Source organism: Geotrypetes seraphini, chromosome 13 (genome assembly GCF_902459505.1).
Source record: "Geotrypetes seraphini chromosome 13, aGeoSer1.1, whole genome shotgun sequence".
In the NCBI taxonomy this organism is placed as follows: Eukaryota; Metazoa; Chordata; class Amphibia; order Gymnophiona; family Dermophiidae; genus Geotrypetes; species Geotrypetes seraphini.
This window is the reverse complement of record NC_047096.1, coordinates 42815425-42840955: the sequence shown is the minus strand read 5'-3', so window position 1 is coordinate 42840955 and position 25531 is coordinate 42815425. Positions and strand designations below refer to the sequence as shown.

The window sequence follows — 25531 nt, the reverse complement described above, 5'->3', positions numbered from 1 at the left end:
GTATTTAATTATGTCGGAATAAATATGATTTCAGGAAATGTTATTCATGTTTTAATCTTACATCAAGTGTTAAAAAAAAAAACAAATTTTAATTTAAATGCAGCACTTGCAATTCTTTCTAACACTTAATTGTTTCCATTGTGTCCTTACGTGTTACTTAGTTGGATAGTACAATACAAATTTACATTTAATGGCATAGTTATTAATGTCATACTAACATAAAGAAAACAACAAAATGTTTTAAACATTGGTAAATGTTTATTAAAATATTGCATATGTGATAAACATGTAATACACATATGTTCAAATGCAGTGTCAACAACACAAAATCTTTCAGTTCACCATACATGATCTTTTATGTACAACATACTGAATTATATCTTTATTCGTTTTAAATCATAAACAAGTGTGCAATAATATATCCATTAAAGGTGGCACAGCAGTTAAACATCAGTGACAGTGAGTAAGGATGTGGTTATAGCAGTGAAAAAACATCAGGAGCAAATTAACAGACAGTTTAAGTGAAACAGTAGAAACAACAGTCTGGACCACCAAAAGGAGTGGGGGACATAGACAATTTAAAGTGTATCATCTGTTCATGCACCATGTGTGGAAATCACACATTTTGCTATACGACCTTTGAAAAAGAAAGACCATACACACCCTTCAAATTAAATGAGCAACAGTGGGAGAGAGTGAGATATTGGCAGAGCAGTTAACCAACATCTGTGAGAGTGAGAGCAGTGGTTTCAGAGACAGCACCTGACTGACATTCTGCTGGGGGGGGACTCTGCTTCTGGGTCCTGCAAAGGCCAACACCTGACTGCCATCATCACGTTTGCACCCTTGTCAACCCATTCTGGGTCCTGCAAAGGCCAACACATGACTGCCACCATCAGGTTTGCACCCCTGTCAACCCATTCTGGGTCCTCATCTTTTTCTGAATCTCATGGCTTCAGAGACAGCACCTGACTGACATTTCTGCTTATGTACTTTCTAGGCCACCAAAAACAAGGGAGGAAATGTACAATTTCAAGTTTTTCAAATTTTCCTTAACACAGCCGCTTTCCCTGAAGCCGCTCCATCCAAGACACCATCTGACCTTCCCTACGTGAAGGAAAAAGCCTTTGAACACCACCCACAACACCTTGAAAATGTCAAAGCGAGTACAGTATGCTTGAGTGGGTTACCTTGCTCGGCATAAAAAACCTTCACGCTTGGCACATGTCAGAGCAGTGGATACTAGGATAGGTAGGGGTCAGAGGAGGGCTTCAGAGAAGCAGTTAACCAACAGTAGTGGGAGAGTGAGATATTGGCAGAGCAGTTAACCAACATCTGTGGAGTGAGAGCAACAGTTGGCAGAGCAGTTAACCAACAGTAGTGGGAGAGAGAGATATTGGCAGAGCAGTTAACCAACATCTGTGGAGTGAGAGCAACAGTTGGCAGAGCAGTTAACCAACAGTAGTGGGAGAGTGAGATATTGGCAGAGCAGTTAACCAACATCTGTGGAGTGAGAGCAACAGTTGGCAGAGCAGTTAACCAACAGTAGTGGGAGAGTGAGATATTGGCAGAGCAGTTAACCAACATCTGTGGAGTGAGAGCAACAGTTGGCAGAGCAGTTAACCAACAGTAGTGGGAGAGAGAGATATTGGCAGAGCAGTTAACCAACATCTGTGGAGTGAGAGCAACAGTTGGCAGAGCAGTTAACCAACAGTAGTGGGAGAGTGAGATATTGGCAGAGCAGTTAACCAACATCTGTGGAGTGAGAGCAACAGTTGGCAGAGCAGTTAACCAACAGTAGTGGGAGAGTGAGATATTGGCAGAGCAGTTAACCAACATCTGTGGAGTGAGAGCAACAGTTGGCAGAGCAGTTAACCAACAGTAGTGGGAGAGAGAGATATTGGCAGAGCAGTTAACCAACATCTGTGGAGTGAGAGCAACAGTTGGCAGAGCAGTTAACCAACAGTAGTGGGAGAGAGAGATATTGGCAGAGCAGTTAACCAACATCTGTGGAGTGAGAGCAACAGTTGGCAGAGCAGTTAACCAACAGTAGTGGGAGAGAGAGATATTGGCAGAGCAGTTAACCAACATCTGTGGAGTGAGAGCAACAGTTGGCAGAGCAGTTAACCAACAGTAGTGGGAGAGAGAGATATTGGCAGAGCAGTGGTTTCAGAGACAGCACCTGACTGACATTTTGCTGGGGGGGGACTCTGCTTCTGGGTCCTGCAAAGGCCAACACCTGACTGCCACCATCACGTTTGCACCCTTGTCAACCCATTCTGGGTCCTGCAAAGGCCAACACATGACTGCCACCATCAGGTTTGCACCCCTGTCAACCCATTCTGGGTCCTCATCTTTTTCTGAATCTCATGGCTTCAGAGACAGCACCTGACTGACATTTCTGCTTATGTACTTTCTAGGCCACCAAAAACAAGGGAGGAAATGTACAATTTCAAGTTTTTCAAATTTTCCTTAACACAGCCGCTTTCCCTGAAGCCGCTCCATCCAAGACACCATCTGACCTTCCCTACGTGAAGGAAAAAGCCTTTGAACACCACCCACAACACCTTGAAAATGTCAAAGCGAGTACAGTATGCTTGAGTGGGTTACCTTGCTCGGCATAAAAAACCTTCACGCTTGGCACATGTCAGAGCAGTGGATACTAGGATAGGTAGGGGTCAGAGGAGGGCTTCAGAGAAACTCCTGGGGGAGAGATCCTGAGCACAACAGTTTGCAGGCCTGTAGCTTTCGGGCCACCAAAAGGAGAGGGGGACATAGACATTTCAAAGTGTCTCTCCTGTTCCTGCAGCATATGTGCTTGGGAGACCATATGGACATGTCAAAGCAAATTTCAAATCACAAAGTGCACACAATTGTAGCATAGCAACAGGAAAACCTGAACTTCAACATCAAACTCTACAGTTCCAGATTATGTGCTATACCACGGAGATATTGAAAGAGAGGTGTTTGTCCATATGTTGGCAGCAGCGTTGTTAGTCTTTGCGTCACTCTCACATACGTGCTCTTACTGCTGGGTGGTGCGCGGTTACCAGCCTGGAATCGAGCAAGCAGCTGTTCTGTGTGATCTTGCTCACGCTGTATATGTTCAAGGAGTTTAAAGATGGTTGGATGGTGGCATGCAACAGAGGATTGAAATGCATGGTGCCAACCTTCAACGGAATTATTGGTCCGAGGCAGTCCATCTTCCACACGGGAGCGCATATTCCACAGAGGAATAGGAAAAGGTGGCACCCGTCTCCCATTTGGCCGCAATCTCCCGATGTAATTGTCTTCCCAATAGTCATACACCAGGGTCAGTTCATCTGGTCGACTCTCCTCCAAGGTCTGGAAACACTCAGCAACATCATCCACAGGAACAAAACTTAATGCTAACAGCATTTTGGTGAACATTCTTACTCTCTCCTCATCTCTATAGCTGGCGGTCAGTCCCTCATGTTGAATTCTGCGCCACAATGATTGACCCAGATGGAACAGGCAGCCAGAAACTGTAGCATTGGGAAATACAGTGCGGGCAGCTTGCAGACTTGCTCTCTCAAAGTCCATCAAGATTGTCAATGGTGCCAACGTGTTTCTGGTTTCCAGCAGTTTCCTCAACACACGTTCATAGTCCTCCTCCCTTTTACTGTTCAACAACACGTAGACCATGGGAAGTGCACGATTGTCTACAAATGCATGGATGGTAAAGACTTGGACAAACAAATGGGGGGCAACTTTGAATGTCCCATCCATGAACCAATGTCCATGTTGCTCCAACACCTCAAGATTAGATTCTGTAGTGAAAATGAATATGCGTCTTTCATCATTTTCACCTGAATCCCACAACAGTAATTGTTCACCACGTGTGCTTCTTTGTAGCGGCTCAGGAATTTGTATGTCTCTTATGCACCTGGGATTACCCATTGCTAGATGGCCTGCATTTCTCTTTCTATTAACTGTTCTCTGCATGGAGGTGTATGCAGGCAATAATGTAGCGGCTTCTAAACTTGTACCAGCTGTTGTGCCATGAATGATCTGACGTGGCCTTTCAACCGTAGCCACAGCTCTTTCACGTATGTCTCCCATCATTCGATCAGCTTCAATTCTAGCATTGTTGGGTGCATGCACATGCGCCGTTATCTCAACAGAAGATCCATCAACGAGCCTCTTTCTTCTTCCCACACAGTCACGGCGCACACACCTCCAGGACGTGGATCCGTCTGCCATCACTCGGTCACGCCGATATCGATAGCCCTCATTAACCCAGTGCTCTCTCCCACGCTGTGAAGTTATTACTTCCATGTCTATGTCAAATCACTCCTGAAACCATACAATTAATAACATTATCCTATTTTGACTTGCAATTGATATACAATTGCCTATATCATGAATGCACTACTCAAAAGAACATCATACCTGTAAGACTGGAAGTATATCGATGAAACCCTCAGGAACTGTAGTCAACCTTCAACCCTGAACCAGTACCTGCAAGAATTATAACATGCATGTAAACTTAATGTTCACCCCCCACCAATCTCCAGCACACAAAAAAACATGCAAAGGTCAAATAGGTGAGGTTAGGCCATACATATGTAGAGTTTAGTGCTATGGCACAACACCATATACCTGCAAGGGTGCGATCCCTGTCAGGAAAACACTGAAGATGTCTGTCCTCTGTTGACTGTGGTGTCTTGATTGTAGTCTGTTGATTGTAGTCACCTTCAGTAGTAGATTAGATAAGGTTATTATATACATAGGACATACAAATCCCTATAGGTAAAGTTCAGTGCTATGGCACAACACCATATACCTGCAAGGGTGCGATTCCTGTCAGCAAAACACTGAAGATGTGTGTCCTCTGTTGATCGTGGTCTCTTGAATGTCCTCTGTTGATTGTAGTCACCTTCAGTAGTAGATTAGATAAGGTTATTATATACATAGGACATACAAATCCCTATATGTAAAGTTCAGTGCTATGGCACAACACCATATACCTGCAAGGGTGCGATTCCTGTCAGCAAAACACTGAAGATGTGTGTCCTCTGTTGATCGTGGTCTCTTGAATGTCCTCTGTTGATTGTAGTCACCTTCAGTAGTAGATTAGATAAGGTTATTATATACATAGGACATACAAATCCCTATACCTCTGTACTTACGTTGCCTCCAAGATTGAACTTCTAGACAACACTAGGGTTTCAGCAAATTCATATCCCTCAGCACATGACTGCAAGACTAAAATTTATAAGGTTAGCACATAGATATAACAAACAACACCCACTATGTCTGTACTTACCTTTGCAATCATACCTGTAATAGTTAAAATCTGGCTTGCCAACAATCATGGATTAAGAACGTCATTATACCTAATCGCAGACAGAAGGAAGGCAGAGAGGCCCAAAACAAGGACCCACAACAATTGTATACAATCACCCTCACTACACACCCAAGGCTAAAAGTGTACCCCAATAAGCCCTACCATCAGACTATTTATCCTATCCTATTGTTCCAATTTAGCAAAACCAAAAAATGAAGCTATGCATATACCTGTAAATGTGAATATCCTCTTATGTATGATACCTGCAAAAGAAAATGGTACCCAATGCCTTTATAAAACTATAAACCGTGAGCACACTCGGTTTTTAAAAAAATCTTTATTCATTTTAAATGACACATCATGTGTACAAGAATCAAAACATTAAAATGAAATACATCACATGTCAATCAAGTACCTCCCTTCCCAACCCACTTCCCCACTCTTACTTTTCCCAATATGAATGATAATAGTATAATTTAGACACCCTCCCAACAATAAGACAGTGTATCTTTAAATAGAAAATAGTGTATATTCATTACAGTAAGATGTTAATGTCTCCCTTTTTTATTGTTACTGTTCTTTCCATTTTGATAATGTGACATAATGAATTGTACCCAAAACTAGATACTTTCAAATTATTACTTATATGTTGAATGGTGACTCCTGTGCTGATATTTTCCTTTTTTTTTCTCATGCACTTACCCAATAATATTGCATCATTACATCATGATACAATCCTCAAATTAAACATATTCAGATACTAGTGTTGCTGGCATAAGAGTTTTTACCTCATGCCAACAAGTTTTTTTAGATATTTATTACTTTTAAAATCTATAACTCCATCCAATTATGCTTCCAATTAATATCCATCATCACATTATACATAATCTTAATACCATACCTCAACCTTCTCGCTCTTTTAACATGCGGGAAAACTAAGCGCAAGACGGGGTGTCCTTAAAAATCCGCGTTCCGTGCCCCTTTTCAGGTCCCTGCCCCTGACAGGGCTGGATGAGAAGGTTCATAGACAACGGCGCGAAAGACGAAAGCCAATTTAAGGCAAGGCGCGCCGCCGCACCGCACCAAATTACAGTTTTTAGGGGCTCCGACGGGGGGTTTTGTTCGGGAACCCCCTTCTGTTTACTTAATAGACATCGCGCCGGCGTTATCGGGGGTTTGGGGGTCGTAACCCTCCACATTATAGTAAAGTGGGGGGTTCCCCCCCCCTCGCCCTCCGTCGGAGCCCTAAAAACGGTCATTTAGAGCGGCGCGGCTTGCGCGCAATCGTCTATGAACCCGTCGGAGCCCTAAAAACAGTAATTTAGAAAGGCGCGGCGTCGCGCGCTGCGCTCAATAGGGTGGGCACGCCTTTGACCCGGCGCGCCGGCGCGCTTTTGACCCGGCACCGTATGGGAATTTAACTCTGACGGATCCTAGCATGGGGAAGGGAAAGCATTAGGATCCTTCAGAGTTAAATTATCATACAACTCTGTCAGAGCCAGAGACTAAATGTGGCAGGGACCCGAAAAGTGGCGCAGAACGCGGATTTTTAAGGACCTGTGCGTTTAGATACGGGACCAAATCGCGGTTCATAGACAATTGCGCGTAAATATCAACATACCCTATATAAACTGGTTCATAGACAATTGCGCGCAAGACAAGATTTTTAAGGACCTGTGCGTTTAGATACGGGACCAAATCGCGGTTCATAGACAATACGGGACCAAATCGCGGTTCATAGACAATTGCGCGTAAATATCAACATTATATAAACTGGTTCATAGACAATTGCGCGCAAGACAAGATTTTTAAGGACCTGTGCGTTTAGATACGGGACCAAATCGCGGTTCATAGACAATTGCGCGTAAATATCACTGGTTCATAGACAATTGCGCGCAATACAAGAACTGAAAATGTAAATATCAACATACCTATATAAACTTGAGGATCAATTGCGCTGAGTTTTATGATCGCGATTGTCTTGCGCGCAATTGTCTATGAACCATACCCCCCTCCCTTTTCTTGCGCGTGAAGCGTAAATATAAACATACCTGTAAATGAAGAAATGTGGACGTTCGCTCTCACCAGAGGCGAGAAAAATCCGCGCAAGACAAATATTCGTTATAGATCAAGTACCAGCAAAACCAGATCTTTACCTATAACGGACACGGTCAGGCAGCGAAAGGAAGGCGGGAAAGGAAGGAGGACATATATAATGTAGAAACGTAACCATAGTAACGAAAATGCATTCACGTGACTTGTATTTAAATGCTGTTCGGAGAATATATATCATGAGATAACGTAACCATGGTAACGAAAATGCATTCACGTGACTTGTATTTAAATGCTGTTCAGAGAATATATATCATGAGATAACGTAACCATGGTAACGAAAATGCATTCACGTGATTTATGTTGAAAACGCAAAGAGTCAAGGGAATCATACATAACACACGTTGACGTGATGACGTGTTCACGTGCTGTACGTGCGCGTGTCCTCCGATGGTCAAGCGGCCTCTAGTGGCGCGCTCAGTTGTCTTGCGCTGAGTTGTCTTGCGCTGAGTTGTCTTGCGCTCAATTGTCTTGCGCAGAGTTGTCGCTGCGCTGAATTGTCTTGCGCTGAGTTGTCGCTGCGCTGAATTGTCTTGCGCGCAATTGTCTTTGCGCTTATTTGTCTGCGCTATTTTGTCTGCGCGCGATTGTCTTGCGCGTTTTTGACCTGTCACCGGTTTGGTTTGGTATAACGGCTAAAGTGGAGGGCAGCACTATGATACTAAAAGTCCTAGATTTCACACTTTAATAAAATGGGAGAGTACCTGAAGGATGAGAGGACATAAGAGAAATAGAAAAACAGTGGTCTAAGCTGAAAGAAGATATAAAAATGACTACGGAACTTTATGTGAAGAAAATAAATAAAAACAAGAGAAAAAGGAAACTGACATAGTTCTTTAAACTATTGGCGGAGAAAATAAAGGCAAAGAGTTGGCGTTCCTGGAATATAAAAAAAAACCAAGAAGAAGAGTACAGAAAGGACTACCGGGTGAAACTAAAAGAAGCTAAGAGGGAGATGTGCCTGGCGAAAGCGCAGGCGGAAGATCAAATGGCTAAAAATGTAAAAAAGGGAGACAAAAATTTTTTCAGAAAAAATGAAAAATGGCATTGCTAAACTAAAAGATGCTAGGAACTGATATGTGGACAATGATGAAGAAAAAGCAAACATGTTAAACAAATACTTCTGCTCTCTGTTCACGGAAGATAAACCTGGAGAAGGACCGAGATTTTATGGCAAAGTTACACTAGAAAATGGAGTAGCTTCTGCGCCGTTCACGGAGGAAAGTGTTTATGAACAACTTGAAAAACTACAGGTGGATAAAGCGATGGGACTGGATGGGATCCATCTCAGGATACTGAGGGAGCTCAGAGAGGTTCTGGCGGGTCCTATTAAAGAATTGTTCAAAAAATCTCTGGAGACAGGAGTGGTTCCTGGGGACTGGAGAAGAGCGGATGTGCTCTCTATTCACAAAAGTGGTCACAGGGAAGCGGGAAACTACAGGCCGGTAAGCCTCACTTCAGTTGTTGGAAAAATAATGGAAGTGTTCCTGAAAGAAAGAATAGTGAGCTTCCTAGAATCTAATGGGTTACAGGATCCGAGGCAACATAGCTTTACTAAAGGTAAATCGTGCCAAATGAACCTGATTGAATTTTTTGATTGGGTGACCAGAGAACTGGATCAAGGACATATGCTAGATGTAATTTACTTAGATTTCAGCAAAGTCTTTGACATGGTTCCTCATAGGAGGCTCTTGAACAAACTTGAAGGGCTATAGTTAGGAACCAAAGTGGAGAACTGGATTAGAAACTGGTTGACAGAGGGTGGTGGTTAATGGAAGTCGCTTGGAGGAAGGAAAGGTGACTAGTGGAGTCCCTTGGGGTTCGGTGCTGGGGACGATCCTGTTCAATATGTTTGTGAGTGACATTGCTGAAGGGTTAGAAGGAAAAGTTTGCCTTTTTGGAGATGATACCAAGATTTGTAACAGAGTAGACACCAAGGAGGGAGTGGAAAACATGTAAAAAGATCTACAAAAGCTGGAGGAATGGTCTAAAATTTGGCAACTAAAGTTCAATGCAAAGAAATGCACAGTAATGCATTTGGGGATTAATAATCGGAAGGAGGGCTGGGAGGGGAGAGGCTGATATGCACGGATGGGAAGATGGACCTTGGGGTTTATAGTGTCCAAAAATCTAAAGACGAAAAAACAGTGCAACAAGGCAGTGGCTGCTACCAGAAAGATGCTGGGCTGTATAAAGAGAAGCATAACCAGTAGAAGAACAAAGGTGTTGATGCCTCTGTACAGGTCATTGGTGAGGCCCCACTTGGAGTATTGTGTTCAGTTTTGGAAACCGTATCTGGCGAAAGATACAAATAGGCTTGAAGTGGTCCAGAGGAGGGCGACAAAAATGATAAGAGGTTTGCGACAAAAGACGTATGAGGAGAGACTGGAAGCCTGAATATATATACGCTAGAGCAGGGGTAAGCAATTCCAGTCCTTGAGCCAGGCCAGATTTTCAAGATATCCACAATAAATTTGCCTGAGATAGATTTGCATCTCAAGGAGGCAGTGCATGCAAATCCATCTCATGCATATTCATTGTGGATATCCTGAAAACCTGATCTGGCTTCGACTCTCGAGGATTGGAATTGCCTACTTCTGCCCTAGAAGAAAGGAGGGACAGGGGAGATATGATTCAGACATTCAAATACTTGAAAGGTATTAACATAGAACAAAATCTTTTCCAGAGAAAGGAAAATGGTAAAACCAGAGAACATAATTTGAGGTTGAGGGGTGGGAGACTCCAGAGCAACGTAAGGAAATTCTTCTTCACGGAGAGGGTTTTGGATGCCCTCCCGAGAGAGGTGGTGGAGAGGAAAACAGTGATAGAGTTCAAAAAAGCATGGGATGAACATAGAGGATCTAGAATCAGAAAATAATAGTAAATATTGAAGAACTAAGGCCAGTACTGGGCAGACTGCACGGTCTGTGTTGTATATGGCCGTTTGGGGGGGGGGATGGACTGGGGAGGGCTTCTATGGCTGGGAGGGTGTAGATAGAAACATAGAAAGTGACGGCAGAAAAAGGCCAAGGCCCATCGAGTCTGCCCACTCCATTGACCCACCCCCCTAGTTAATCGCTCTCTGATGACCTTTTCCCTCGTAGAGATCCAACATGAGCATCCCATCTGTTCTTAAAATCTGGCACGCTGCTGGCCTCGACCACCTGTACTGGGAGCTTATTCCAGCTGTCCACCACTCTTTCAGTGAAGAAGTACTTCCTGATGTCGCCATGAAGCTTTCCGCCCTTTATTTTCAACGGGTGTCCTCTTGTGGCCGAGGTTCCTCTAAGAAGGAAAATATCATCTTCTACCTTGATGCGACCAGTGACATACTTAAACGTCTCAATCATGTCCCCTCTCTCCCTACATTCTTCGAGAGAGTATAGCCACAATTCGTTCAGCCTTTCTTCGTATGATAGATCTATGAGCCCCGAGACCATCCTGGTGGCCATTCGCTGTACCGACTCAATTCTCAGCACATCTTTGCAGTAATGTGGCCTCCAGAATTGTATGCAGTACTCCAGATGAGGCCTCACTATGGTTCTGTACAAAGGCATTAGGACGTCGGGCTTCCGACTAACAAAGCTTCTCCGGATACAACCCAGCATTTGCCTAGCCCTGGATGAAGCCTGGAGTGAGCTTTGATGGAGCTTTGATGGAGACTTCAGTAGTTGGAACCTAAGAGCAGTACCAGGCAGAGCTTTAGATTCTTGCCCAGAAATAGCTAAGGAGAAGAAGAAAAAATAAAAAATAAAAAACCCAACAAATTAGATCGAATCAGGTTGGGCAGACTAGATGGACCATTCGGGTCTTTATCTGCCATCATCTACTATGTTACTATGTTTACTATGAACAAGCGATTCATAGCTACCCTTTCCACTCATTATTTTACAAACCTCTGTCATATCACCCCTGAGCCATCTCTTCTCCAAGCTGAAGAACCGTAGCTGCTTTAGCCTTTCCTCATAGGTAAGTCATCCCATCCCTTTTATCATTTTTGTTGCCCTTCTCTTTACCTTTTCTAATTCCACTATATCTTTTTTGAGATAAGGTGACCAAAACGACACACAGTATTTGAGGTGTGGCCTTGCCATAGAGCGATATAAGGGCATTATAACATTTTCATCTTTGTTTTCCATTCTTGCATCTGCATGTTTACAAGGTTCAACTGACACAGAAACTGCAGCCAACAAACCACCCACAGCACCGTGCATTTTTCAATTGGGTGTTTGTCAGGTGAAGGAGGAGATTCAGTGTGTCTTTGCAGGAATTGATCTGCAATTATATGAAGTGTAATTGAAAATTTTGTCAAAGAGTAGGCGTGTTTCATATTCATGAGGGACATTTGTCAGATGTGTGTTCCACACTCTATCGTAATGTGTATATTTTATACTAAAATAAAAATATCAGCACTTTTCAAATAAATTGTGCCTTTTATCAATAGCTACAGATTGAGATGCTATACTTAAAATTTTGTCTATGACATAGATTTCTTGTTTGATAAGACTGTTTAGCACTGACTGAGGTCATGCTATGAAATACTGACTTTGAGGGAAGTTTAGAACAGGGTGCATACTTTGTATAGATGAAATGCCCACAAATTACACCAGTTTCAAGACAGGAACTTATCTGCATATATGCCTATATGAAATATCCTCCAAGAAAGTTCTAGTACAATGTTGCCCCATGAAGCTTTCAGAAATCGCTGGGCTTGTTTTACATATGTATGTATGTAAAACATATCCAAAGATTCAAAAATATCACTCCAAAACAAAAGCACCACACAAGCCCAAGAAACTAGCTTATTACTTAAGCGAAAGAAAAGCCTCAGACAAATGGAGAGGTGTACCCACACTCTTCCACAAAAGCATCAAAGACAAAAAACTTTCGCACAAGTTTAAAGTTAGCAGATGGGAGCAAAAATATAGCCTATGATGCCTATGATGCTTTGGTGGAAGAGTGTGGGTACACCTCTCCGTTTGTCTGAGGCTTTTCTTTCGCTTAAGTAATAAGCTAGCTTTCTTGGCTTGTGTGGTGCTTTTGTTTTGGAGTGATATTTTTGAATCTTTGTACTATACTTCCCTCCATTCTTCCCTGTTTTTTGTGGTTGTAAAACATATCCATACATACTCTAGCTCCACATTCTCCATAACCTATAAACTCCTAAGCACAAATATATATCCCATTGGTCTGATCTGATGTTGGAGGTTCCGATGCTCTGGTGAAGGCCCATTGGTCTGGTCTGGTGTCGGAAGATCTAGTGTTGCAATGAAGGCCAACTAATGTTGATGCCAGTGGAGGGGCTGCTGTTTCTCTCCAGACCCTTGTTTTGGTTTGCAGCCGATGGTCGTTGTGCGTGGCTCTGCCTGGTGGTCTCATCCTGGAGCTGCCTCTGACATTGATTTATCAACCTTGCACAGAATGGAGACGGATGTGGTGCTCTGTTGGACTGAATTGAAGTTTTGACTTATTTTTACAGATTGGAATTTATTTTTATCTTATTTTTCATTTGTTTATTTTGCTAAGTTATGTTTATTTATTGCCATTCTGTTTTATTTCTTTTATTTTCTAATTGATTTTGTTCTATACTCTTCTATACAGTATATATATATATATATTATAAATTTCATATACTTTCTTCCTCAGGCACTTTAGTTTAGATTGTGAGCTCATTTGGGACAGAGAGGAAGTTTAATGTGCCTTTAATATAATATATACAAATTGATTGCTTGATTGTTAGCTTATTATTTGTGTCCTTATGTAACCTGCGCAAAACTGTGGATGCAGCAAGCTATAAATTTTTCAAATAAATATACTGTACACAAGTGGATTGCAGTGAGTAGGCAGCAAAATATATAGCCATAGTACAGTAACTTTATTATTCAGTTTGTAGTTGCTTTCAAATAGATTTAATTTTCTGGATAAGTCATCTTAGCTTTTTGAGGATTTCAGGACTCTAATAGGAGTACAAGTATCTTTTGTAATTTGCATTCTATTAATAATTGCATATTGTATTTCACTGATATTCAATCAAGACTTTTTCCAAAATAGATATTTGCTCTAAATGAGACATTTGTATGCATGCTTTAATATTAAAAGACCCCAGACAATTTCTAAAACATTATTTCACAATTAATAAAGGTTAATAAATTCACCCCCATAGGGAGTAATTCTGAAATGGTCACCAAAATGTGGATTCTATGATGCTGCATGGTTGTGTGTTCATAAATTGTCATATAAATTGTCATCATAAGTAGGCATATACAGTATACATCAACATTTAGGCATTGCCACTTATGCCACATTGTAAATGACCATGACTAATATTTTAAATCTTAGAGCCTTATATTAGAGAATGACACGGGGAAAAAATTTGTCCCCGTCTCCGCCCCGTCCCCATGAGCTCAGTCCCCGACCCCCATCCCATCCTCTCCCCGCAAGCTCAGTCTCCATCCCCGCTCGGTCCCCATCTCATCCCTGCAAACCATCTGATCCCATCCACACAAACCATCTCCCTTCTGTGTTCCTATTTTCCCCATTTCTAATATCTCCCCTCTGTATCTATAGACTCCCTCCTGGGCTTCATTGTAGACAATATCCAAAAACCTTCCAACCAATGTGTGGGGGCAGCCAAAAAACAAAGATGCTAGGAATTATTAGAAAGGGATGGTAAACAAGACTAAGAATGTTATAATGCCTCTGTATTGCTCCATGGTGCAACCCTACCTTGAGTATTGCATTTAGTTCTGGTCACCTTATCTCAAAAAAGATATAGGGGTCCTTTTAAAAAGGCACGGTAGCGGTTTAACGCACGGAATACCGCGCGTTAAACCGCATGCCGCGCTAGTACCTAACACCTCCATTGACGAGGCATTAGGATTTTAGGCTGCCGCGGGGGTTAGCGCATGATGAAATGTCTGACACGCTAACCCCCATAGCGCGCCTTGATAAAAGGAGCCCCTAGTGGAGCTAGAAAAGGTTTAAAAAAGAGCGACCAAGATGATAAAGGGGATGGAACTCCTCTCATATGTCTACAGAATCCTCAGTGATGTAGAATGGGTACAAATGGATTGATTTTTTACTCCATCAAAAATAACAAAGACTATGGGGGGGCGGGTTCTGGCAGGAGGGATTGGGTATCCTTCCTGCCATTTTCATTTATGGGGTGAGGGGACTTATCGTGGCAGGGAGATCCCTTTATGCGATAAGCTTAGCAGCCGTATCTATTTACAGCCCGATTCTCTAACCAGCGTCTGTAACATGGATGTCGGTTAAAGAATCGGGTTCACTTCAGGTGGCCTTAGGCCCGATTCTATATAGGATGCCCATCGGCTTCTGAGACCGGGCGTCCTATACAGAATGTGGGCCTTAGTGCATAAGCAATGTGCATGCCTCTGACATGCCCATACCTCTTTGCAGATATGCACTTTAGATTTTCTGTTCTGTTTCTAAATCAGGGCCACATGCAATTACACATATAACTGCAAATTGGTGCCAATTATCAGTGCTTATTGGTTATTAGCGACGATTAGCAGCTAATTTGCCAATTCATGTGTCTGCATATCTGGCATACCTGTGTATGCAGTTTTTCATGTTGTGTGAAAATGTGGCACAAGATAGAATGAGGGGGATCGTGGGCATGCTATCTTGTGGCAATTTTATAAAGGCACTAACATTTATGCACTAATACCATGCACAAATGATTAAATTCTGCCTAAGCGCTACCTTTAAATTCATAGTTTCAAGATGGATATATATATGTGTAGAATATGGACGGAGCATAGGCAGGGCCAGTAGTTATGCCTGTAAATTATAGAATGCTATAATTTATGCATATGTTTCAGTAATTTAGGTGCAAACACTTATTAATTTATTTAAAAAATTTCTAGACCGCCTATAACTACGCGGTTGACAGTTAAAACATTCACAATAGTTCGAGGACAATATAGTTACAAAATGCATTTAGTTACATCACAATCACATAATAATTTAGTTCACTGAAGTTACGTCAAAAACTCAATGAATTTACGTATGGCTCGTATAAGTGCTTATGCCAATAATATATTGTATGTGTCCTCTGAATCTCAAACTGTGCCACTTCAGCAAGTCGGGCATGCCAATGAGAAAAAGAGGCAGCCCGATCTGATACCCTATATTGCAGTAATAACCTTTTAACTACCAAGACAGCCATGTAGATCACCTTCCGCCTTGGGAGGGAGAACCCCCACCTATCAGGCCCTGCTGATCACCTAACAATAACATACCATAGTCCCAAGGAATAACGCATTGCATAAAGTTCTCCAAGAAAGAGTTCTGTTATGGGGCCCAGTTACATTTAGAGCAAGACTCCCCCTCCCACAATCCCATGCGGGCCCCCTGTACCCTGGAAGCATAAGCCCGATGCAAAATCTTAAACTGTATCTCCTTAAGGTCTGCGGAGCCTCCCATAGAATGAATATTATCGAACAGATCCAAAAATGCATTCTGGTTGCTTGGAATATCCAGCTTTCATGGGCCTGAGGGTCTTGGGCCTTGGATGTGTGTTTGAGATGGTGTGACTGGGTGGTGGATGTTGTACACTGGACGGTATGTTTGTGGATTGCCTTGTTGGTAGGAGAAGCTGTGGGGTCTATAAAATACAAATTGTTGATGGTGACGGGACTGTGGTTGACTACAACTTGATTTACTTTGTTTTGGAAGATTCTTGCTTTATGCCTGTTTCTTGCAGTACAGCGGAGTTTATAATTGTATTGTTGGTTGATTGTACAGTCTGTTGCCATTGCTAATAAAGATATTTGAAAAAAATATATATATATTGTATGTATTTTGCTAGTGTTTGCTTTATTGAAAAGACATCTAAATATAGGTAGACTTTTATAGATTAGCTCTACAGATAAGAAGTCTCTAGCATATATACTGTACACTACAATTAGTATATGTATGCATGTAAATGAAGGGATATTACATGCAAATGAGGCTCTTGACATGTTCATAAGTAATAGGGTAGTAGTATGCTGGCTTCCATCTGCTGTTTAGTGTGCTTGCTGATGCCAAAAATATGACACTTATCTTGCATGAGTTATTAACTTTTTATCATGTACACTATTGAAACGGCACAACTACAAGCATGATGAAATATTATTTCTCCAAATAGAAAGCACTAGACTTTGATTATATTTAATAACTCCACACCATAATAGAGAATGGCATAATTCTAATGATCATTGCTAAAACATAGTAGATGACAGCAGATAAAGACCCGAATGGTCCATCCAGTCTGCCCAACCTGATTCAATTTAAATTTTTTAATTTTTTTCTTAGCTATTTCTGGGCAAGAATCCAAAGCTCTACCCGGTACTGTGCTTGGGTTCCAACTGCCGAAATCTCCGTTAAAACCTGCCCATCTACACCCTCCCAGACACTGAAGCCCTCCCCAGCCCATCCCCCACCAAACGGCCATACACAGACACAGACCGTGCAAGTCTGGCCAGTACTGGCCTTAGTTCAATATTTAATATTATTTTCTGATTCTAGATCCTCTGTGTTCATCCCACGCTTCTTTGAACTCAGTCACAGTTTTACTCTCCACCACCCTCTCCGTAAAGTAGAATTTCCTAACAAAACTCAAGGGAGATAGGTTCAAAACAAATGCAAGGAAGTTTTTCTTCACCCAAAGGGTCGTGGACACTTGGAATGCACTACCGGAGGAAGTGATCGGGCAGAGTACGGTACAGGGATTCAAACAGAGACTGGACAGATTCCTGGGGGATAAAGGGATCGTGGGATACTGAGAAAGTATAGAAACCCAACCAGGTCGTGCATGTGCAAGACCGGAGGGCTAGGACTTCGATGGGAAGATAGGACTCATCAGGAAACCAAGGTGGCATGGGGGCCCCTTCGGATGATTTAGACAGGTCATGACCTGTTTGGGCCGCCGCGGGAGCGGACTGCTGGGCTAGATGGACCTATGGTCTGACCCGGCGGAGGCACTGCTTATGTTCTTATGTTCTTATTGCCTTTGAATCTACCACCGCTCAACCTCAAATTATGTCCTCTGGTTTTACCATTTTCCTTTCTCTGGAAAAGATTTTGTTCTACGTTAATACGCTTCAAGTATTTGAACGTCTGAATCATATCTCCTCTGTCCCTCCTTTCCTCTATCTAGGGTATACATATTCAGGGCTTCCAGTCTCTCCTCATACGTCTTCTGGCGCAAGCCTCCTATCATTTTCGTCGCCCTCCTCTGGACCGCTTCAAGTCTTCTTATGTCCTTCGACAGATACGGTCTCCAAAACTGATTACAATACTCCAAGTGGGGACTTACCAATGACCTGTACAGGGGCATCAACACCTTCTTCCTTCTACTGGCTACGCCTCTATTTATACAGCCCAGCATCCTTATGGCAGCAGCCACTGCCATGTCACACTATTTTTTCGCCTTTAGATCTTCGGACATGATCACCCCAAGGTTCTTCTCCCCTTCTGTGCATATCAGCATATACGGTTCCTTCCGATTATTAATCCCCAAATGCATTACTCTGCATTTCTTTGCATTGAATTTTAGATGCCAGGCATTAGACCATTCCTCTAACTTTTGCAAATCCTTTTTCATATTTTCCACTCCCTCTTCCTGTGTCTACTCTGTTACAAATCTTGGTATCATCTGCAAAAAGGCACACTTTTCCTTCTAACCCTTCAGTAATGTCACTCACAAACATATTGAACAGGATCGTCCCCAGCACTGAACCCTGAGGGACTCCACTACTCACCTTTCCTTCCTCCGAGCGACTTCCATTAACCACCACCCTCTGGCGTCTGTCCGACATCCAGTTTCTAACCCAGTTCACCACTTTGGGTCCTAACTTTAGCCCTTCAAGTTTGTTCAAGAGCCTCCTATGAGGAACATTGTCAAAGGCTTTGCTGAAATCTAAGTAAATTACATCTAGCATATGTCCTCGATCCAGCTCTGTGGTCACCCAATCAAAAAATTCAATCAGGTTCATTTGGCACAATTTAACTTTTGTAAAGCCATGTTGCCTCGGATCCTGTAATCCATTAGATTCAAGGAAGTACACTATCCTTTCTTTCAGTAACACTTCCATTATTTTTTCAACAACTGAAGTGAGGCTCATCGGCCTGCAGTTTCCTGCTTCATCCCTGTGACCACTTTTGTGAATAGGGACCACATCCGCTCTCCTCCAATCCCCAGGAACCACTCCTGTCTCCAGAGATTTGTTGAACAAGTCTTTAATAGGACTCGCCAGAACCTCTCTGAGCTCCCATAGTATCCTGGGATGGATCCCGTATGGTCCCATTGCTTTGTCCACCCTCAGTTTTTCAAGTTGCTCATAAACACACTCCTCCGTGAACGGCGCAGAATCTACTCCATTTTCTTGTGTAACATTACATGAGGACATGTAATGAAGCTAAAGGGGGACAGGTTCAGGACTAATGTCAGGAAGTTCTGCTTCACTCAGAGAGTGGTTGACACCTGGAATGCCCTCCCAGAGGAGATTATTGCGGAATCGACCGTCCTAGGCTTCAAGAGCAAACTAGATGCATATCTCCTTAAGAGAGGCATATAAAGATATGGTGGACTATAAATTACGCCAGGTGTACACCTGGCAGGGCCTCCGCGTGTGCGGATCGCCGGACTTGATGGACCGAAGGTCTGATCCGGAGATGGCAGTTCTTATGTTCTTATGTTCTTAACTTTGCCAGACAATCTCGGTCCTTCTCCAGGATTTTCTTCTGTGAATACAGAACAGAAGTATTTGTTTAGCACATTTGCTTTTTCCTCATCACTCTCCACATATCGGTTCCCAGCATCTTTTAGTTTAGCAATTCCATTTTTCATCATCCTCCTTTCACTAATATATCTGAAAAAATTTTTATCTCCCTGTTTTACATTTTTAGCCATTTGTTCTTCTGCCTGTGCTTTCGCCAGACATCTCTCTCTCTTGGCTTCTTTCAGTTTCACCCTGTAGTCCTTTCTGAACTCCTCTTCTTGGGTTTTTTTATATTTCACGAACACCAACTCTTTCGCCTTTATTTTCTCCGCCACTAGTTTGGAGAACCATATCTGCTTCCTTTTTCTCTTGTTTTTATTGATTTTCTTCACATAAAGGTCCGTAGCCATTTTTATTGCTCCTTTCAGCTTAGACCACTGTCTTTCCACATCTCTTATGTCCTCCCATCCTAACAGCTATTTCTTCAGGTACTCTCTCATTGCATTAAAGTCCTAGATGTGGGTAGTCTGATCAATGAGCACTAGAGATAGTCAAAGGCTTCAACCAAAACAACAATCTGGGCATTGGGGTCTTCCTCAAGGTCATCAATTTATTTTGTTTGATGGTAGAACTCATTGTAGAGAGCTCAAAAATTGTGCTATCCTATGATTCTACCTACAAGTGGTCCTGGCTTCTACTTGATTCATTGTTTTCAAAGGGACCCCAATCATAGGTGGCCCTTATTATTATTTTTTTTTAAATAATGCCTGCATAGTGTACCTGCATGGTAGAGAATGACACGGTGGATGTTACCTGCGGCTAGCCGTGAGTAGCCCCGGGTAACCTGCCAAAACGGTAGGGGGGAAAGGTGCTCATCGCAGGTATGTGGACAAGGCCATCCACCGTCCCAGGGAGCAGTGAATGGTCTTGTGCCCGCAGTTAAGGGAGGGAACGCACACGGTCACCTCCCTCCTTCCTACCTACCCACCCGAATCTATCTATCTCCCTCCCTCCCCCTTACCTTCGCGGCGCGTTTTAAGGTTTCAGTCTTGTTGAAAGCCGTCGGAGCATACTTGCAGTTGCACATGTGTGGGCGCAAGCTTCTCCTCTAATGCAATTTCTGGTTGCGTCAGAGGAGAAACTTCCGCCCATACACGCAGGCGACTGCACGAACACTCCGGCGGCTTTCAACAAGACTGAAACCTTAAAACGCACCGTGAAGGTAAGGGGGAGGGAGGGAGATGCACGGACCACCCGAGGGGTACCGAAAGGCAGTGAGGTGCCGAGAGGGAAGGGTGGATGCTGTGGGGACAGGGCGGTGAAGGGGACGGTGGGGACAGGGACGGGGCGGTGAAGGGGACGGTGGTCCGGTGACAGGGCAGTAATGGGGACAGATTTTTTCACTGTGTCATTCTCTACTGCAAGGCAAAAGCCATGTTACAGAGTGCTTTGGAATGGAGGCTGACCGGATGCAAATCCACTCCGGAGTCAAGGCTGGTGTCAAGGAAATGAATGGCCTGCATTGCTGTTATTAGTTTCCCTTGTAGTTTTTAAATGTGTGTGTGGTTTTATATGTTTGCTTCTGTCCTATTTTATATTAGTATTCTTTTAGTATCTATTATTTTGAGAATGTTACTAGTGTAAACCACCTTGACCTATTTAGATTAGACGGTATATTAAATATTTAGTAAACGTTAGCATTGGGAATAACAGATGGAAAATATGTGACTGCTGATACTTATTTTGTACCTGGGGCAATAGATGAGTACGTGACTTGCCCAGAGTCACCAGGAGCTGTAGTGGAGATTGAGCCCAGTTCTGGTTCTCAAGTCACTGTACTAGTGCTCCCTGATTCTGAAAAAAAAATTTTGATTCGATTCAGCCTATTGAATCGATTTTTCGATTCGATTTTCCTGCCCAATTGGGTGGTTTTTTTAAACATCCTGGTGGGTTTATTTTATAACCTCTTTACCCCTTTTAGAGCCTCTTCACCCCCTTTGCCTTCTCCTAACCACACTGGCGCTATGGTGTAAGCAAACCAAAAAGACTTTTCCTCTCTCTGTTAAATCCTAGCTCACATTTGCGGTCTAACATCAGCTCTGGCAGGATACAAGTTTCAAATCTGACATACTGTAATCACAAAACAGAAAATATAATTAGTTTTTCTATCTTTTGTTGTCTGGTCATTAGTCAAATCTTGTTGGTCCCAGGCTCTGGTTGTCTTCTGATAACTTGCTTGCCAGGGTCTCCTTCTTTCTTCTTTCTCCATGCTAACTATCCATCTGCCATCTCTGTCCTCCCCTTCAGTTTCCCTTTCCTTCCCCAGAGGTCTGGCATCTTTCCTTTTTTCATCTCCATCCACAGATCCACCTTTTCTCAACTACCCTTTCATCCTGCATTTCTCCCTCCTTCCCCACCACCCCAGGGTCCACCATCTCTCCCTTTCTTTTCCCAATTACCCTCCTATCCAGTATCTCTATCTCCCCCTTCACACCATCCCTTGTGTCCAACTTCTCTCCCTTTCTGTTCATTCCCTCCCTAAATCCTATTGCCCATCATATCTCTCCCTCTCCTCTACTTTTAGACCCATTATTTCTTCCCCCCAAGGTCCGGCATATGCATGTTTCTTTGAACCCCCCCTTCCCTCCCTCCCTCTCTCTGTGTACTTTACACCAGGGCCCATACCCCTGAAGGTTTGTACCCCCTGGTCTGTCCCCCCCTGAAGGCCTACACCACATCCCTGAAGGACTGCCTCTCTCCCCTGAAGGCCTGCACCCAAGGCCTGCCTGTCCCCCCTGAAGGCCTGTACAATCCCCCCCCCACCCCCCGTAGGACTGCTCCCTCCCTGGAAGGTCTGTACAACCCCTTCCCCCGCCCCGGAAGGCATGGGTGCTCCCCCTGACCTCCCGGCATCAATTTACCTCATTTCAGCAGCCTGGATAAGATCTTAGTAAGCTGCCATCGGCTCTTCCGAGCTGCCTTCTCTTGCCACGGTCCCGCCCCTCCTTTGACGTTAGGGGTCTTCTTCTTCTTTTTTTTTTTTTTTTATAATCTATGGAAACCCATGCAAGAAGAGCTGGGAACATGCTGGGCCACGGGGACTACCCAGAGCCTTGTGACTGGGCCGTGAGAAGGGAAGTTCCCGGACCATGACTCCAAGGCCGGGAACACTCCCCTCATGGCTTGCACCGGGGGCGGACCACTGTATTACTATTTAAAAAGGCTTACCAAAGACCTTCAGTCACGTTCCGCACTGGACAGAATGCCAGGAAATCAAAATAGTATACAAATTAAATTTTATTACATATATACAATATTTCTAGCCATAATCATTGATTAAGTACAGAGTTTGAATCAATACATTACCGGTTATCATCACTCCGTCGGGGGACCACGATTAGGAGGCTTATTCAGAATGTCATCACATAGCTCGTCAGCAATGGAAATGTCCCTCCCTTACAGGTAACTTTCCCCCCTTAAATTGTACTTTTTCCCCACCCCTTTTCCAGATTGGATATACAAACGCGTGCTTATCTCATGTTGAGAATGTAATCCCCAATTAGTATGTCTTGAAAACATCTAGCTTAGCTCGTGGGGTAGCTTGTGGGTTGTATACCCAGCCCCTCTTTATGGATTGGATACTTTTTCCCCTACCCCCTTTAGCTAGATTGGATATACAAACGCGTGCTTATCTCATGCGGTGTGAGTGTGTTTCTGTCAAGCACCTATCATCAGGTGCTGAAAATTCCTGGCTTTGCTCATGTGCTGACAATGACCTGCTCTCATAATAGGCAGTTTATCAGCAGGTGCTGAAAAATTACTGGCCTTGCTGTTCTCATAATACTTGTGCTTCCCTGTAACAGCTAACATGGATCCTAGGCAGTGTCACTAAATATCAGTCACATCATATATTTCTCATTCGTATCACATTCGGTCCATATTTAGTGATACTGCCATAGGATACCATTGTTGTCCGAGTTGGTTTACAGCATAGTCCATAAACCACGTAACAATTCCACAAGGACAAAACAAGTACTACTATGGTTAAAGGGTGAATTAGCCAATTCAAAGTGGTAGTAGCTGATGGTGCATAGCCCAGAAACACATCCCACCAGTGATGCGATGTTGCATCCGCAATTGTGGATCCAATATGAATAATTTGATCTGCTACAATGGTAGTACTAATCTGGTGCTCTAATATACTTTTGTTCAAATTCCTTATGGACTGATTTATCCTACGGGATCCTTGTATTATTGCCTTTAACTTTTCCAACTTCAAATCCCAATTTGGAACGGAAAAATTGTTTTCCCAGAGTACATTTGTTTTAAGTCCTAAATCAGGAGTTAAAACATAAGTTTGATTCTGCCAAAGAAGTGTTGACATATTGTGTAAGCATCCTACAAACGGTACTATCATTTTTGGTATTATTGGCTCATTAGTCACCACACATATTACACGTGGTGCAATTTCAATCATATATTGATAAGTTACCGGTAATATGGTCCATTCACACACATTTACAGTATTTTGTAATAAACATGGTTCATATACTATTGATTGTAATTTACAAATACGCCCTTGCAATGTGGAGTCACAAAATGTTAAATCATGAGTTTGATTATTCATATCAATCATTTGTCCGTTGAATTTAGGTGCCCAGAAAAATTGTTTCTGAGGTTCCCCCAGTATGAGGGGTAACACTACATATTTACACATAATAATTTTTTTTTGTAACATTATACATTTTAAACATTCCTATGCAGTGAGTATCATTACATTGTACTTCTGGTGCTTGAAATTGTATCCAAAAGGTTTTTGGTATAGTTTTATTAAACACGGTCCTCCATATCTGCTCATTTCCAGTCATTAACTTAGATTGAAAAATTCCTTTTTGTTGTTGTTGCTGCATTGTTTGCAACGTACATATAGTCCAATCAATATCCGCTGTGGCATTTGCTAGGTTAAGTAATTGATTATCAATCCCTCTCTGTAATAATGCAGATTGCCCTATGGTAGGCATCCATTTTGCAGCTACAGTCAAAGCATCATTAATATTACTTCCCGCCTTATGTAATCTATTGGCCAATGTTTCAATATCAAATGTGTTTAAAGTACCTGTGATGGTACCATATCCCCCCATTAATGTATCATACCATGCTCTCCTTCCTCGGTATGAACACTGAGAAGAGGGAGGAAATGATATTTCAAACATCACATTAATTTTTTGTGCGTGTAGACCTACCATTTCACATGTGGATGGTAATCTCTTTATTTGTCCCGGATCTATCTTGGCCATATCATTTTTTATGAATACCACAAATTCTACCCACATTGATCGGTTATAAATTTCTGTGGCATTAGTACATACTACAAAAGACCTATTTACAGTAACATTCATTTGTGTTCCATTATATGTAGTACAATTGTTCGTAACAAAATACCTCTGGGTCGAACTGTTCCATGTCATAAATTCATCTGTTTGACAACACAGGATTATCACTTCTGCAGTTATATTCAAGGTAGTGTTTAGTCCCTCATATAATACGTATTGGGCGGTTGGTCTAGTGTGTTCATTGCTTTTAATTTCTGTAATCCATGTATGGTCTTTTATTGTCACATTTGCAATGATACATCTGGAGTTAGCACTGCAAGTGAAGTTATCTTGCTTCCGATTCATTGAAGAATGCTTCCATCTCCATGACGTAACGACTCCTTCTTTAATTGTAATACGGCGCCCGGGGGCAGCGCCTCTTACCCCATACCATATTCCAAGGATTCCAAGGCACACGCATATCTGCAAGTTTCAGAAAACATTATTACTCTCTCAAATAACATTTCTCCTGAGGGACATATTCCCATTTTTCCACTCCCGGTTTCATTACAAGGAGAGCCTTATCTTTCCCGATTGCAATCACCTCCACTGGTTCCGGAGGTCCTTTAGGATTGCTAATCCAGATTTTGGCTCCTACTTTTACGGTATTTGTAGCTCCAAACTCCCCTTCCCCTCTTACAGTCAACTGAGAAGGAGGGGTTATTTCCCTAATTGGCACGATATAGATTGGTATCAATAACAATTGAGCTACTCGTTCTCCCTTCGCAATTATTACATCATTTTCTCCTAAATTTATCAATATGATTTTAACCTCCCCTTGATAATCAGCATCAATTACTCCCCCTAAAGTGATAATTACTTAGTATATCAGTTTGTATTTGTAAGGACATACCATAATACTGAATAATCATGTCTAAAGTCCTTAGAGTGCACCATTGTGACGCAGAAGCACAAGGGAATGCTAGTTATAATCTACAGCAGTACACATATATTTACATTTACAACTTTCGGGTAACGGTCCTATGAAATCCATTTGCCAAATCTGG

The 25531-nt window shown here is 42.6% G+C and overlaps 2 protein-coding genes across 2 annotated transcripts in view; one reads left to right on the top strand and one right to left on the bottom strand.

Moving 5' to 3' along the window:
- Window positions 1–25531, top strand: part of LOC117347237 (neurotrimin-like) — a 751522-nt gene that overhangs the window by 652820 nt on the left and 73171 nt on the right. The gene's annotated exons all lie outside the window — the stretch shown is intronic.
- On the bottom strand, window positions 2274–4478 carry LOC117347236. Its single transcript, XM_033917885.1, has 2 exons — window positions 4414–4478; window positions 2274–4317 (listed from the first exon to the last, which is right to left on the bottom strand). Exon 2 carries the CDS (start codon window positions 4297–4299, stop codon window positions 2917–2919), a length of 1383 nt encoding a protein of 460 aa, XP_033773776.1. The 5' UTR covers window positions 4300–4317; window positions 4414–4478; the 3' UTR covers window positions 2274–2916.